Source organism: Phycodurus eques, chromosome 4 (assembly GCF_024500275.1).
Source record: "Phycodurus eques isolate BA_2022a chromosome 4, UOR_Pequ_1.1, whole genome shotgun sequence".
In the NCBI taxonomy this organism is placed as follows: Eukaryota; Metazoa; Chordata; class Actinopteri; order Syngnathiformes; family Syngnathidae; genus Phycodurus; species Phycodurus eques.
Window position 1 is genome coordinate 27,158,200 of NC_084528.1, and position 15,484 is coordinate 27,173,683.

The following is a 15,484-nucleotide window of genomic DNA, read 5'->3' on the forward strand; positions in this document are numbered from 1 at the left end:
CAAAAGGTGTCGTAAACTGAGGACCACCTGGATATCACTAGCATGCAACCATCTCCACTCGTTTGGAATATATTCTGCAGGAGTGTGGTGTGTACAAAATACACATTTAATGAGTTCATGGAGGGAAAAAAGCGATGGCCCATACAGTCATAACATTAGGGCGCGTGTGTTCTTCAGCCAGACTCTATTTTAACACCCGCCAACAGAAACAAACCATAAAAGTGTGGAGCAGCTTTTGAAGTGAAGAACGTTAAAGTACAGCAAGTTCTTCCAGGTTCTCCTCAACAAACAGCAGTTTATCTTTAGCACATGTGCTGCACGCTTCTTAAACTCCAAAAGTGTTTTAGTACACAAAAATCAATCGGGTGGAGAAAAAAAAAAAAAATCTCTGATCTGGTCTTCGGCCAGTTTTGTTATACAAGTTCTACATTCTTAATGACCAGTTCATACAGTGCCTAAGAGTGAGAAAGCAAATTGAAAGCATGAATAGAATGGGAACATTGTGATATAAAAAGTGTGCACACCATTGTTCAAATGCCAGATTTTGTGATATAAAAAATGAGGCCTAGATAAATCACTTTTTCCACCCTTAATGTGAGCTAGAACCTGTGCAACTCATTAAAAAAATAATTATTTTTGAGCAGGGAAGTAGAAATAGACAACTGAGATAATATGGTTGCACAAGTGTGTGCACAATTGGGGATGTGGTTTTTGTTGAGAATTAGCCAATCACTTTAAAACTCATAGGTTAAATAGGAATCAGCACACACCTGCCACCATTTAAAGAGCCTATGATTGACCACAAAAAGTTCAGATGTTCTAGTAGGCTTTTTTTAAAACAGGCATTTTTGCTTTTTCGCAGGAAACCCAGGGTTTTGTGCTAACACTGACTTATTTGGAAGTGTTGATTATTACCCCTCACCTTGCCACCACCACTCTTCACTTGCAGGGTGCGGTGTTGTATGGTGACGAGCAGGGTTGTTTTTGTGCCAAAGATACCTTTTGGAATTAATCCTTGGTTTCATCGGGACATAACAAACGTCCTCACATACATTTGGGATATTTCAAGTGTGTCTTTGCAAAATATGGCCGAGCTTGGTTGTTTCAAAAAAATAATAATAATTATAAGGCTTCCGTCTTGCCACCCTACACCTTGTAGCCCAGTTGTTGTCAACTGACTAAACAGCCAGTAATTGCCAGAAATTCCTGCACGTCTTTCAACATTGTTGCTCTTGGCAGCCTCCCTGACCAGTTTTCTCATCTTTTCATCAATTTTGGAAGGACATCCAACTCCTGGTCATGTAAATGTTGCGCCAACTTGGCGAGGACTGTCTTCACTGTGTTACATGACGTATTTAATACCTTGGAAATTATTTTATACCCTTTTCCTGTCCTGACTGCTACGTTCAACAATGAGATCCTCTGATGCCGTGGAAGCAAAATGTCCCAAAAAATGTCAGAAAAAGCCTACCAGAACATCTGAACTTTAATTGTGGTTAATCAGCGGCACTCTAAATGGTGGCAGGTGTGTGCTGACTCTCATTGAACATGAGTTTGAATGTGACTGAACAGTGCTACATCCCCAAGAATAAGAGGGTGTGCACACATGTGCAACCACATCTCTGTAGTTTAGTTTGACTTCCTCTCTCGAAGATTGTTTTTTTCAATTGAATTGTACAGGCTATATGGAACTTTAATGGTGGGGGAAAAAAATTTAAAGCTTTATCTTTCTCATTTTTATATCACAAAAACCTGAAATTTGAAAACTTTATAGCCACTGGATAGTAACAGGCGTGAGAGGTATCAATGTTAGATAGCCAAGCTAAAAAAAAAATACCGGAAATTGGGTAGATTCCTTACAAAATGTGTTTTATTATGCTTGGTAATCGTCGTGGATAAAGAAAGTACTACATTTTAGCTAAGTTATTTGAACATTTTATACGAAATAAGGCAATTTACTATCTCTGAGGAATAAATGCTTTATGAGTCTTGATCTGAGGTTTAAGAGTTAAAAAATCCAGTCTTGTGTATTTGCATCTCTCCATGTGCTTGCGTGTTTCTTCCAGTTTTTTTTTTTTTTTTTTTTTTGGTCCCGTGTACAATTCTGGTAAAGCATTCCCACAATTCTAAATCATTGTAAATAAATTTAAGCGAATTGGTGCTCTTATCTAACAATTTCTGCCTCAACCCAGCTGTTTATTTCCGTTGAATTTTATTATTATTCTTTTTTTCTGCCAATTGAATCTTTTGTTTTTAAAGCCTTAACCGGATATACACAACCGGTGTGCCGTGCAGCTTGACACGCACCCAGCGTGTCTGGTGGTTTTTCCAGCCGCTCCGCAGTCGAACTGAGGTGAAACCAGTGGAGGGGCGGACTTACAAAAGCTCTCCCACCATCACTTTGGACGACTTGGCCGTCTTATTCGTGAACACTCGGTACTCCCTCTATGAACGAGACATTTAATTGTCGGACTTCGGGTGACGGTGGAGTTCGGCCACTGCACAATGTGACCATGCCGAGCTGAGGAAATTCGGATTTACTCGGTACCGTTTTATTGATCCAGCGACGCGGGATTCAAGAATGGGAAAACTACAATCTAAACACGGTAAGACATGTTTTGGGTTTTTTTCTGGATCAAATTGCATAATGCAGCTTTGAAAACATTACTTAACAATAATGTCTTTTTTTCCGCATGAATCAATTAAGCGTGCAAGCGCAGAGAGAACCCAGAAGGTGAGTCTAGCGTACAACTGCATGAAGACCATTTATCAGTGATGAACTAGTTAAGTTCATGCTGATTATGTCTTTGTTTGTTTTCTTCTTTTTATGTGTCAGGGGACAGTTTTGTTGTGAACGCTTTCCTCCGGAGGGGATTGGACGAATCTGAGCGCTATGGAGGAATGGATCACAAGATGAAGAACATGCAGGTATGGTGGATTATTGGCTTCTTATATGCATATGACATTATCTCTGTGTTAACTAAAACGCTATCTATCTATCTATCTATCTATCTATCTATCTATCTATCTATCTATCTATCTATCTATCTATCTATCTATCTATCTATCTAATCTAATATACCTACCTACCGCAGAGTTTTTTTATTTGTTTTTATCCAAAGCGTTCCACATCATATAGTATGTCAAAAATGTATATCTATACAACTTATCACTGTGGTACCTTTGGTTAGATTGGCATCAAATTGGTAAACCTGACCCAAAATAATTTCATTCATGTCATTCATTCTCAGTTGCAGTTAATATATATATATATATATTTTAGCAGAAAGAATTATACTGTTGCCTATCTAATCAACACATGTCACTAGTAAACGTTATTCCACATGTTTTTGCTTTCATACTGTGTTATTGATGCGTGTTGTTGTCCAATCAGTTAAAGCAGGGTTTCCTCAAACTTAGGGTGGGGGTTCAAATTAGGTGGCGGGTTCATTTGTATTGGGTCAGCCATCATCAGAATGAAATGTACAAAGTGAAATACACATTTTGTGAGCAAATGCTTTTTGATTCACATTTGTAGTCAATCCAATCCATGTCCTCGATGCTCTTTATTATCAGTTTGTGTACATTATACGTCAATGAAATTGCATGTCTATTAGTAAATATGTCTACTGGGGAGGAACCAAAGTTTGCGTCTAGAACTGAAGGTTTGGGAATCCCTGCATTTAAAGAATGCCAGCTGTGTGCACGAGAGTGTGTCTGTGTGTTTGCTGACGGGTTGAGTGTGTCAGGCACTTCAAAGTTTTCTGCTTGGACCTGTGACCCCCCCCCGAAACCCCCTCACCCTGTAAGAGGAGATGAGCACTTCTTGACTTTTAAGGAGGAGGCCAAGTGGATTGACGAGCATGCGTGGAGACCCTCACAAAGTGTCTTAATGTTCTTTGTGACACGTCTGGCTCTTGACACAACAGTGCTGCGATTGTTACCAACCCCCTCTCGCCATCACTGGAGAGGACATGAAAGCTACACACACACACACACACACACACACAGTGGATGGAGAGGGTAGCGTTTTCTTCCGAGTGAGGCGTGTAAAGTTTGCTCCACAACCTGCGTGAATTTCATGTGTGGTTGGTTACAAGGGCAAGAACAGTAGGTGAGGTGGGTGGTTGTAATAGTGCAAGAGTCATGGTTTAAATCAGGCTCATTATCCTCCTACTGGTTGCAAATTAAAGGGGCGTTGGAGTTCACATGCCCCCTGGAGGGAAACCACCAAAGGCTTTTATTAGTAGGTGCTTCCCACCTGCACGTCGCTCACGGCGCTGATTTATTTGCTATCATTCGTCACTTGCATCATTAAAGGCCCAGAAATACATGGCTATCCATATTTCACCCCGCAAAAAAAACAATAGGAACAAGTGAGGAGACATGATTGAATATGCCATCATGTATATGTAACCACATGTACTATAGTGTTGGTGGTAAAGTAAAAATAATCCCTTTTCCATGCATTTCCATTCCCTCCTTGCAACCACATCTGCATATTCAGCCCCTTTTCCTTCTTTATGGATGTCAGCTGTCGCGTGAATCTGGCATAAGGGAGAGTTTTATTTTTTTATTTTTTAGGGAAAATATATATCAAAAAGTCTCTTTCATGATTGTGTTGACTATGAAATACAGGCTGAAAGGAATATGCTGTATATATCGGATTGCAGAAGTAAAATGGGCCCGCCTGCTCATTTGTTACATTAATGTTGGGAATGAGACTACGGTTGGAGTTTATAGATGTCAAAGATGCCCTCGGGGGCGTTTTAACATCCCAGCTCAGCTCAGTGAGAATTTATATACTGTAGCGCAGCAAGTTTGATAACACATATTTTCAATTTACATGTCTCTACCAGGATCAGACAGTGTCATGTTTCTGAATGTTATTTTTAGTTTATGGATTCTTAGATGTCTGTGGCTTTAGTTTCAATTCAAGCCAAACATATGCAGCAGTAATAACAGAGGTGTTTGTCATTCATGTACTGATACAAACCTTGCTGCTTTTGAGGAAATGTAATTGTCATTGCTTTAAGAATTTATTTTAAAAAGTTTGTCACTGATGTACATTCTTCTGACTTCAGTGCGGACAGTGTGGGTTCAGAACCCACTCGGTGACGTGAATGTGAGCGTGAATGATTGTCTTGTCTCTGTACTGTATGTGCTCTGCGACTGACTGGTGACCAGTAAGAGGATCAGTAGTATAGAGCAATAGATGGATTTTAAATAGTCCATTTTCTTTAATTGTACTTATTGATTGAGAGTACAGCTTTCCCGAAGAAAATAATGGAAATACAAATGATCAATTCCAGGTTCAGACTGCCACTCTTTATTCAGTGGCCAAGAAATGCTTTAAGTAGGGCCTAAATTCTAATTCTATTCAATTCATCGAGTAATTGCTCAAAGATTGATTTAGCATGATCAAACATCAAATGTGCCTGTGAGGCGCAGCCGTGTAGGTATTATTGTTGTCCACTTGGGGTCGCCATCTGCACATTCCTCAAGCTACAATAGCTGTGATTTTGAGGGTCTATGACTTTAAAAGGTGGGGCCTGAACTGGTGGTAAGTGATGTGGGAATTAGTGAATTAGAGTGGAGAGTTGGTTGTTGTGAGCTTAGGTTAGCAGCTAACTCTTAGCCATATTTGCGCTATGTTGAATGCTTGGGTGTGTATGAATGTTTGTAACTGTTTGTCCAGGATTGAAGGTGCACCAGCGCCTATGTCTATCCTTGACCTTACAATGCGTTCCAACTCGTGGTAGTAGGCTCGATTAAACTAGCCAATATCGACACCTTGTGCTGCTAAGCGTAGATGTGGTTTTGTGGCACGGTAGCTAATTCTACTTTGCAGTTGACAAATCGCACTTTACCTTAAGTGTGGGATGATCCCAAACTTCGGACATTCTGTCTTTAACGCACTCTTTCTGCCTGGCTGGCCGCTATCGCCAACTTATTTCTACATGGAGTGGTGCCTGAGTCTGCAATAACCTTTTGTATGTGTGGAAAAATGATCGCAAAGATTTTGCTTCAACTTTGTAAAATGACCATTTTATTAGCGAAACGTAGAAACAATCAAATACTTGAACGTTGATAACAAGTGACAGCATGTGCTGTTACACTGGACCAAAGTATTGGGACATGACTAAACTGCTTTACATTTGTGTCCGCTGACTTCACATTACTTCTGATGTACATTCTGCTTCACTCTTCACAGCTGTGTTCAGCTCTTCTTTGTTTGGGAAAAAGCGCAGTAAAAGGCCAAAGAGAACCATTCAAAAGATTTGAAATGAGGTCTTTGCGTGGCATATTTGGAATGAAATGATCTCTAGAACATTCAACTTCAGAAGTTACACTGTGAAAAAAGGGCTTGTGTTGTTTTTATGGATTGAGCATGTGGTGGTCTTAAATTGGCAATCGTAAAAGATAGATTCGGATGTGATAATCAAGAGTCGGCGTTACACACACAGTAAATACGCCGAAGAAAATACACGCTGCAATTTTGTAGAAACAATTGAAGAAGAGAGAGGTCTCATCTTTACTATGCAGACTATCTCAACATCTGGCCCTCACGAGGTGGTTTTGTCATAGCAGTGGCCTGCTAATGAGCTGCAGGGACAGATAACATTACTTGTGACTTCATAGAGGGGAGCAGATTGGCCAAACATGCTGTTTAGCTGTGACCATTCATCCCCACCCTTCCTCCTCATTGTCAAACGGGGGAGTAGGATTCCTGAGCTGTCTGGCTGCGACTTCAAAGTGCAGCGCTGAGAGTTATAAAAGGGCTCTGATATCAGTGGAACCTCCAAACCCTCAGCCCTTCAACCCCCCTGCCCCTTCTTGGGGAGAGAGGGGAGGAGATCTGGCGGGGGGGGGGCAGGGGGATGATGTACTGCCGGGAAAAGAAGCGCAAACATGGCCTGTGCCCAACTTGAGTCTGTGCACACCTAGAAAAGCTTCTTGATAAAGCTTTAATTTTGACCCGGCAATCTGCGGAGGTTTTGCTTTAGGAAGAAATAACAGCAGATCAAACTTGTTTAAATATTGATTTTTCAGCAAAGCATGACTCCAGTCGGCGGCTGGCTGGATGCCCTCATCGCGTAATCCCACTTAAAGAGTGCAGAAGAAGTGGACGGCAGCATGGTCACGCCTGAAGCACCTTCACTGCCAGTGAGACCAATGCATGTACTTTAGTTCCCGAAAATCAACATGTCTCCACTTACTGAATGCGTAAAAGTTCCCACCCCAGCCTGGAGACGTGTGTTCATGAGTTCACGAGAGTCCTGTGTGAGGGTTGACTGTGTTTCACCTCTGGAAACATCAACAAGGTCCAAACCCTGTCGCGCACAAGCAGAGCGCTTCAAACAGGCTCGCTGGGATGCCCCAATAATGACAGGCTAATTTGGGCTTTCAGCACCGCCTTTTGTCTCAAGTCTTGCCCACAGACTTGTGGGGAGCCACTGTGTCAACACTTTACATTCCATGACAAAAAAAAAAAACACTTCAGTATTCCACTTTAAAAAGATTAACACGAATACTCTCGGAGTAAAAATGGGCTCAGTAGAGATCCTGTTCCAAATGCTCAGTGACATAAATGTCAGCGGCAAATATAAAATTTAAAGCCCCAATAAGGAATATGTGTTTTTTCTTCTTCTTTGTTTTCCATAGGAAAATGATCTGTTCCAAACTTTGCCCCTCGAAAACTTTACCAAATGTACAGGTAATGATTTAGGTAACATTTTAACATCCCTAACTGTCACACAAGTGTAAAAATATGTGTAACGCTGTTAATATTACGGTGTAACGGCCGCTAGATTTTTCAATTTTTAAGCCTCATTTTATATAGCTTAGCAATTTTTTAAATCATTCCAATTTGGCAGGGTTGTCAACAACACTCTCTGTGGTGTGTTACATTTAGAGGACATTTTTAATTTTGCTTCACTGGGGCTTTAAACGTTTCAGAAAAGCTGCATAAAAGCCAAATACAAAGCAAAACACCCAAATGATTTTGAAGATATTATTAGAAAGCACAATTACAACATATTGTTGCTTTAATGACGATCATTAAAAGTTTCCCATGAGTCTGTCCCTGTGACATAAAGCTGTTGCCTCGACTGCGTCAGCACGTAACCCGAGGTTTTAAAGGTCCATCAGTAGTAGAGAGATGTCACCCCTGCCCAGCTGGATGAAAGAAATGACTTTATACTCTGTCTTGCTCATGATTTGGAGCGACTAAAAGCATAAAAAAGCACCACCTGAGAGGCGAACACGGCTGAGAGGAGACATAAAGGTGCACTGGTATATGTAGCTCTTTTTAAACAGTCTTGAAGGCATTTGGAGGGTCTGTTTTTTTTCCAGCCCTTCTACCCCCCCGAAAACGGCTTCACAAGAAGGCGAGCTGTGAGCCTTCATCTCTGAATGAAAAGCATGTGGCTGGCATCCAGAACAGCGGGGTCTTTCAGCACGGCCCCGGCAGACATCTGTTCCTGGTTTGTACTGAAAAATCCTGGAGCGGGGAGAGGGGCTGTGGTGGGGAGGGGGTGGAAGGTTGCCGTGGAAGAGGAAAAGAGGAGGAGTAGGGATTTACGTTTTTATTTTTTTGGGGGGGGGGGGGGGGTATTTAAGGGGTTTTAGAGGTATCGGGGGAGAAGCGGGAGGGCAACATCTGCCTCACTTTGGGAAGAAGACGCTTTCTTTTTCCCCTGGTTCGGTTCAGTTTAGTTAACTTAGATCTGAACACAACTTTTACCATTGTCACAAGCTGTAAGTGTTACTAAAATAAACCACTTTTTGACACTACTGTTGTGGTATCAACCACAGGGAGGGAGGAGCTTGACACACTTGCAGCCCATTGATTGGTTGACAGTAAGTGCGTATTTTCTCAAAACAAGGTAAAACTCAAAACGCGGGAATCGGACGACGTGCATGGGCCGAGGAAGAAAAAATAAACAAATTGGTGCACATCCTGGTAAAAGTGTCTCTCGGATCATGTTCACGCTTTGCCAATACAGATCGCCTTTGTTTCATTTATTGCTTATTTAAAAAGTATAGAATCATTGCTTTTTAATATTAGAAATGTCCATAGGTGTGAATGTTAGTGTGAATGTTTTTTTTTTTTTTTGGTAGTGTATGTCCCGTGCGATTGGCTGGCCACCAGTTGAGGGTGTACCGCGCTTCCCGCCCGTAATCAGCTGGGATAGGCTCCAGCGCCCCCACGACTAAAACGAGTATAAGCGGCACGAAAAATGGATCGATGGATAACTAGGCAAAGCGGTTAGCACATTGCCTCGCAGTTAAGAGGTTCTGAGTTTGACTCTGAAGTTTGTTCTCTTGGCGCTTGCTTGGATTTTGTGTGGTTATTCCGGCTTCCCTCAACATTCCAAGAACAGCATGTTGAGTTTAATTGAAGACTCTCCATCAGGGGTGTCCAAACTTTTTTCACCGAGGGCCATATACAGAAAAATGTAAGGTTGCAGGAGCCATGTTGAAATTCTACAGCTTTAATTTATTAAACACGCTAAAAACAATCCATTAGTAATACTATTTTGTCTTTATATATATTACTGTAGTTATTTTGAAAAGAGGTGATGAAGCATGAAGTTTAGGATTTTTCTGAATTACGGTGTAGAATACTGCTCCCGTATCCCACCAGAATAGAGCCGCCCCTGCGCATCCCCATAGTCACAACTAAAACAACAAGAGCAATCGGTAGGAAGCATTCACGCTTTAAAACTCGAAGATCATGAATGTAATATGTTCGCAAATCAGATCTTGATATATAGCAGAAAGTGGAGGAAACAAACTTTGTTTCCGAAATGGAATTACTTTTATTCACTGGTGCAATTTTTTTTTTTTCCCCTAAATTGTGTCTTGGCATATCAAGAAAAGCTCTAATTTATTATTAATAGTAGTTAGGCCTGTGACAATATATTGTCCCACGAATACTTGATGTTAAACCAAACTATTGTCAGCATTTTGTTCGACTAAATAAACCACTAATGTAATGATTTTAACAATAAACAAACTTGTGTTTCTTGAGGTTGTTTTTTTTTTGTAACCGTTGCAATTGGAACGTCTAGAACCTTTAGATATCCCAAATAAATAAAACAAACAAAAACAATATAGAATGGAGTCGGCTATTGTCATCCCGCCTACACACAAAATCCAACCCAAGTCAGTGTTTGTACTTGCAAAGCATACCGTGGCGAGCTGAATTGAATTGAACCTCTTAGGGCAAATGTCTCTTTTCATCTCACCTTCCCTTTCTTCATTAATAGCCGTCCAATATGCGCATCGCTCCACACCTCCGCGGCCGTTTATCTTTTCCGATGTTGGTTGCCATTTGCCGAATACAAACGTCTCCGTCAGTGTAAACATCATCACCAGGGCGGCTTCCGCACTCATCACCAGCGCGAGATGCTTATTTAGCCGCTCTTTCATGTCGTTGGCGTTCACATGAGCGTCACCGCGACGCCTCTGAGTCAGAGGGCGAGTCTCACCCAGTCTGTGCGTTTGATGGAAAGAGGCACTGCAGGAGCATTACATGTCCATGAGGGTAGTTTGGAAAAGTTTCAACACAGCTCCATTGTAACACTCTGGAGGACAGAACCACCACGCTCTGACACTTACATTAGCTCTCAGTAGAGCTCTGACCTCCACCGGGGCCGAACAATCCTAAACATGTCCGTCTGACTTGTTTGGTTGAGAAATCACTTTTCAATTCTGTTGGTTGGATCAGGTTGGTCGCTGACCCAGATACAAGGGGACTTTACAGCAATATGTAAAAGATGATTGTATTATACAGATCCTCAAATGTTTTGCTTCGCATGCACCACGTCACTACAATGTGCAAACTGTGAATTAACATGCACACTAAATAAGCAATTACGATAATACTTAGGGATGTGCATTATAGTGATTTTCTTTCTTCTTTTTTTTTACATTTAAAAACACTTTTAAAACATTGTAAAGTATTTGAACATAAAAATATAAATTGGAATCATAAAATGTATGGAAAACACTAGGTTTTATAGTGTTTGGTACAGGTATGGACATACCTGATTTTCTGGCTATTAATTTAGTTGTTCCACAAATCAATTACTTGTATCTGTAGTCAATATGAAATATGAAGTAGAGTGTCCAACAGATGACTTTACTGTAGAAATTGACATTTCCTTCTTTCAGTGGCAAAAAAAAATCCAAACCAAATAAATGGGGTACTTTATGCCAATGAAAGAGCTTTCAAAGCATTCCTCAGCATATTTGTCTAATAACATGTTTTGATCGCAAATTAATCTCCATCTATTGAGTATTAATACAAAAAAAAAAAAAAACATGATGTGCCTTGCGATGAGCATGAAAGGATCTCCTCTGTGACAAATTCTCAGACAGCTCAAAGGAAATATTTTTAGACAAAAGTCACGCTTTCCTTATTATCGGTGCTGTTATCTTTATGGAATTAAGTTGTCTCCTTCTCTCTGTGCCGTCGGTGCTGCTTTTGACGTCGCTCGCGTCTTTTCGCTTCTTTTCATGGTGTTTGCCGCTTCCGGACCTCAAAGAGCATCCGTGTGTAGCTTCACGGAGCAGAATGGCAAGATGTCAGCAGCGGATCAGAAACTACAGTCTGTGAAGTTGGGACACTTCATGGAGCTGAAAACGGAAGAAATGCTCTAATGTAGACGAGCGTTACCCAATGTTACAAAATGCTCTCCTTTCCCACATGTAGGGACATTACAAATAACTATTATGTAAAACCCATGAAAAAAAAAAATGGATTTAAAAAACAAAAATTGCGATATAATGGTGGCGTGGATGATAAACCGCGATATAGCTGGGGAGTACTTTACAGCACAGAGACCATGAGATACGAGTGACCCAACTAACACGTTTTTCTCGATACGAGCCGTCGTTAGGGCAATTTTTTACTTTGGCTTGCGAGCGCTGTATGCCGGCAGTGACTAAGCTCACTTGCCAACAAGCAGCAGTTTTGCTGACAGAAGCGTGAACAATTCTTCAAAAAAAGAGGCTTCACACTGTTTATTGCCACTCCCAGTTGAAGTGGACTGTCAAACTGAACATAAAACTGACAATTACATGTGTATTTAAAACAACCGCGTAGCTTAGCCTTTAAGTCTGCTAACTTAATGCTAATCCAAACACAAGCTGGGCTAACGAGTAGCACGTAGCACCTATGTGTTGGTGTAATAACGCTTTCAGGAACAGATATTTAGTTGCTTCACAGTGAAACAACAAATGTAGACAGATAATATAAAAATACTCATGCATATATTCTTTATCCTCCGCAAAGAATGACTAATATTACTGCTGAGGAGTTGTGATGTCTCATTTGTCTCCAGGCATATCCTTATGTCTATATTATATTCGGCTCCAGGTGGCCAGTTTTCATCTTGAAGGGTGTTATTCAGATCAGAGATCTCTGTTGAAGATGTGTTTGATGAGGTTGAGGTCAGGGTTCTCCTCTAACCATGCCTTTATGGTCCTCGCTTTGTGTGGGCGATTCATCCCTATATATACATATATACAGTCCATATAATGTCTTTAAACAACGAATCCTATGTGAGTGTTTTGACTGGACGTCGATGGCAGCAGGTAGCCCTCACTTTCCCAGCATGCTTTGTGTGGCAGTGGGGCAGGGGGCGGGATGCTGGGGCAGCCCCATCGGTCTACCCCTCTCCTCTTGCTTGCTGCCGGGGAAAGAAAATACCTGAAGCTGGAGTCCAGTGCTTAATGCTGACATTTTTGGCAAAAGCGTCTGGATCCAAGTCTGTGTTTGATCTTGTTGTGTCTCCTGGCCAAGTAAAACACCGGGAGACTCAAAAGGTTATTACATTTTAGTGTGTAAGGTATGTTTCCACATAAACCCCTGTCCCTCACCCCCTCCTTCGAAGGTTGCTGCTCTTTTCCAAGTGGACTTTATTTCGCAGTCGTTGGATCAGCCAAGGGAGGGAATATTCTTTTTTTCCACTTATGGGTGGTGGAGATGTTATTATGGGCATTTCTGATGGCACACACTCCATCTTGAGTGTTGTCTGTCCACACGATGAGCTCACTGACGACGAAGGCTGCTTGAGCATTCCTGCATGTTGTCTCTTTAAATATTTGTAAATGGAGGCTTCTTATGTATTTTTAGAAGAACTAGGGATCCCTCTATTGCATAAAAAAACTTGAAACTTGAGATTGTCTCCACAGAGGTCAGATTTTGACCTGACTATATTCCTCAGTAAAATCTTGGGGAGGGAACTAAAAGCAGCACAGTACATTGTTAGTCATAAATCTGAGATCTGATGTTTTTTTGTTGAGAGCAGCATAGCAGTGCCATAACTGCAGTATTTAGTGTGCAATTACTTTTTTTCAGCTTGTCATGTAACTATTCACATTGTGATGCAATGTGCATCCAGTTTGGTCCCTTTGGAAGGTTACAACCACTTACTTTGTTATTCTTGGATTTAAAAAAAAAAAAAAAAAAAAAATCCCTCAGACATTCCCCCAAATGCTTAGAAACTCCATCCTCGCTCAACATTACTGAGGCTGACGCCCTGCTAGGCTGGAGGCATGGAGAATGAAACCACACACACCGCAAACCCCTCGATTTCCTGACTTAAACTCAAAAATTAAAAAAGACACAGCCCGACTGTTATTGTGTTGTCATTTGGTGCTCATAGTGGTGAGCCTTTAAAAAAAAAAAAAAAATCTATACTCCTGCCCTCTATTTTCATTTACGAAGCTGTAAGATTGACGAAACATCCCCACGTTTGAAACCCTTGGAGGATTTAGTTATCCTCTTCTCTGCTCTGCTCTGAGCCCCCCCCCCCCCCTCTCCCACATCCCCCTCCCCCCTTTGGGACCCCAAGCTCACACATGTGCAGGTATCGCTTTTACTCAGTTCATAAAATGCCACAGTCCCATCTGAAAGTGGTTAGCTGTCGAAACACTCGAGCGGCTTCAAAGCTCCAAAATGGGCTGTGCAGACAGCGTAGGCCCGGCCCGCTTTCTGCACATCACATTGAGTCTCTCCAACGCGGGGTGGTTGAGGGGGCAGTGGGATGTGGGGGTGGTTGAAAAAAAAATAAAAAAACTTGCTTTTGTTACACAAATCTGTACCCGTCATCCAAACCCTCAATACGCTACATTAAGTGGAAGTGGTTTATTTTTGTGCTTTACAAGGGATTTGAATTGGGGAGAGAAAGAGGACTTTGCAGTCAAGAAAGTAGAATGCGGAGGTTCTGATCCTATATTAATATACCTGAAGGCTTTTGTATTCTTTTAGTGCACGTATATGGAGATGATGAAACAGCGCTGAATGAAGCCTCTATTCTCATTTCCTCCGAAGGCGGCCTTCTTTTCTTCCCCCACCCATTTCTTTCCTGAGGCCCATCCACTTCAAAAGCTGACCTAGCCCTGTGCGTCGTGTAACGTGTTTACCTAAAGGCTCATTTAAAATAAACAGCAGTTCTCCGTAAAGGATGCCTGGCCCCTGACTGAGAGCCTTTCACAGACACCATTTGCTTCACAGGATGTGCTCCACACAATAAAAAAAAAAAAAAAAAAAACCTTCCAAAAAAGTTGCATAACTTTTAAAACACAACACATTACAACAGTAAAACAATAATGGATTACATTTTGTTGTAACACAGTCAAACATAAAAAAAAATGTTGGTCCCCCATTACCCCTTTTACAACTTGTTCCATGCATTAGGATGCATTTTAAAACTAGGTTGACCAAACGTCTCTTTTATCTCAGACATGTCCATCATGCAATCATCTTGGATGTCATTATCTCAGTCGGCTGTGACCTTTTGCACTTCTCTGTTCAAGGCGCCGTCTTACTGAAAACATTGTTGAGTAGTCTTGTTTTGGTTGTTTATACACTGTCACAGTTTACATGGACAAATAAAAAATGGACAATAGATGTCAGAATGTGGAATTTGAATAATGGGAAAAAAACGTAACTCTCCTATAACTGTACCCTAAATTCCACTTCAAGCACATTCTGACTGTAACATAATTGGCCAGCTTTTTATTCACTTCATTTAAGTTCATTCAACCATTGAGTGGGCTACATGTTGTATATCATTACTTATTTTAGGGCCAAATGCTGAATATAAATAATGACCATTATTTGGGCAAAAGTAATCTTCCGGGGGCCAACAGGGGTGTAAATTGTTAGCGAGTCTGCCTCACCGATGAGACGTTCTGGATTTGAATATCCGCTCCAGCTTTCCTGTGTGGCGTTTCCATGTTCTTGCTGTGCTTGAGTGTTGTTTCCGCCCCTGCCTCCTCCAGCTTCTTCCCACTTTAGAAAAACAGGGATGTTAGATTCACTGAATCATCTAAATTGTCCATAGATGTGAATGTGAGTAGTTATTTGTCTACACGTGTGCCCTGCGACTGGCTGGCGACCAATTCGGGGTATTCCCCGCCTCTCACTCAAAGTCAGCGGGGAAGAGGAGAAACACTACAGTAAATG

General features: G+C 41.3%; 1 protein-coding gene across 2 annotated transcripts in view; it reads left to right on the forward strand.

Annotated features, from left to right (window-relative positions):
• Positions 1 to 2,358: 2,358 nt before the first annotated feature.
• nkd2b (NKD inhibitor of WNT signaling pathway 2b) overlaps positions 2,359 to 15,484 on the forward strand; it is a 35,161-nt gene continuing 22,035 nt past the window's right edge. For both annotated transcript variants that reach the window (XM_061675772.1, XM_061675773.1), the window contains exons 1-3: positions 2,359 to 2,606; positions 2,708 to 2,734; positions 2,837 to 2,928. In XM_061675772.1, the coding sequence (XP_061531756.1) occupies positions 2,582 to 2,606; positions 2,708 to 2,734; positions 2,837 to 2,928 (144 nt within the window). In that variant the 5' untranslated portion in view covers positions 2,359 to 2,581. The remainder of the gene's footprint in view (positions 2,607 to 2,707; positions 2,735 to 2,836; positions 2,929 to 15,484) is intronic.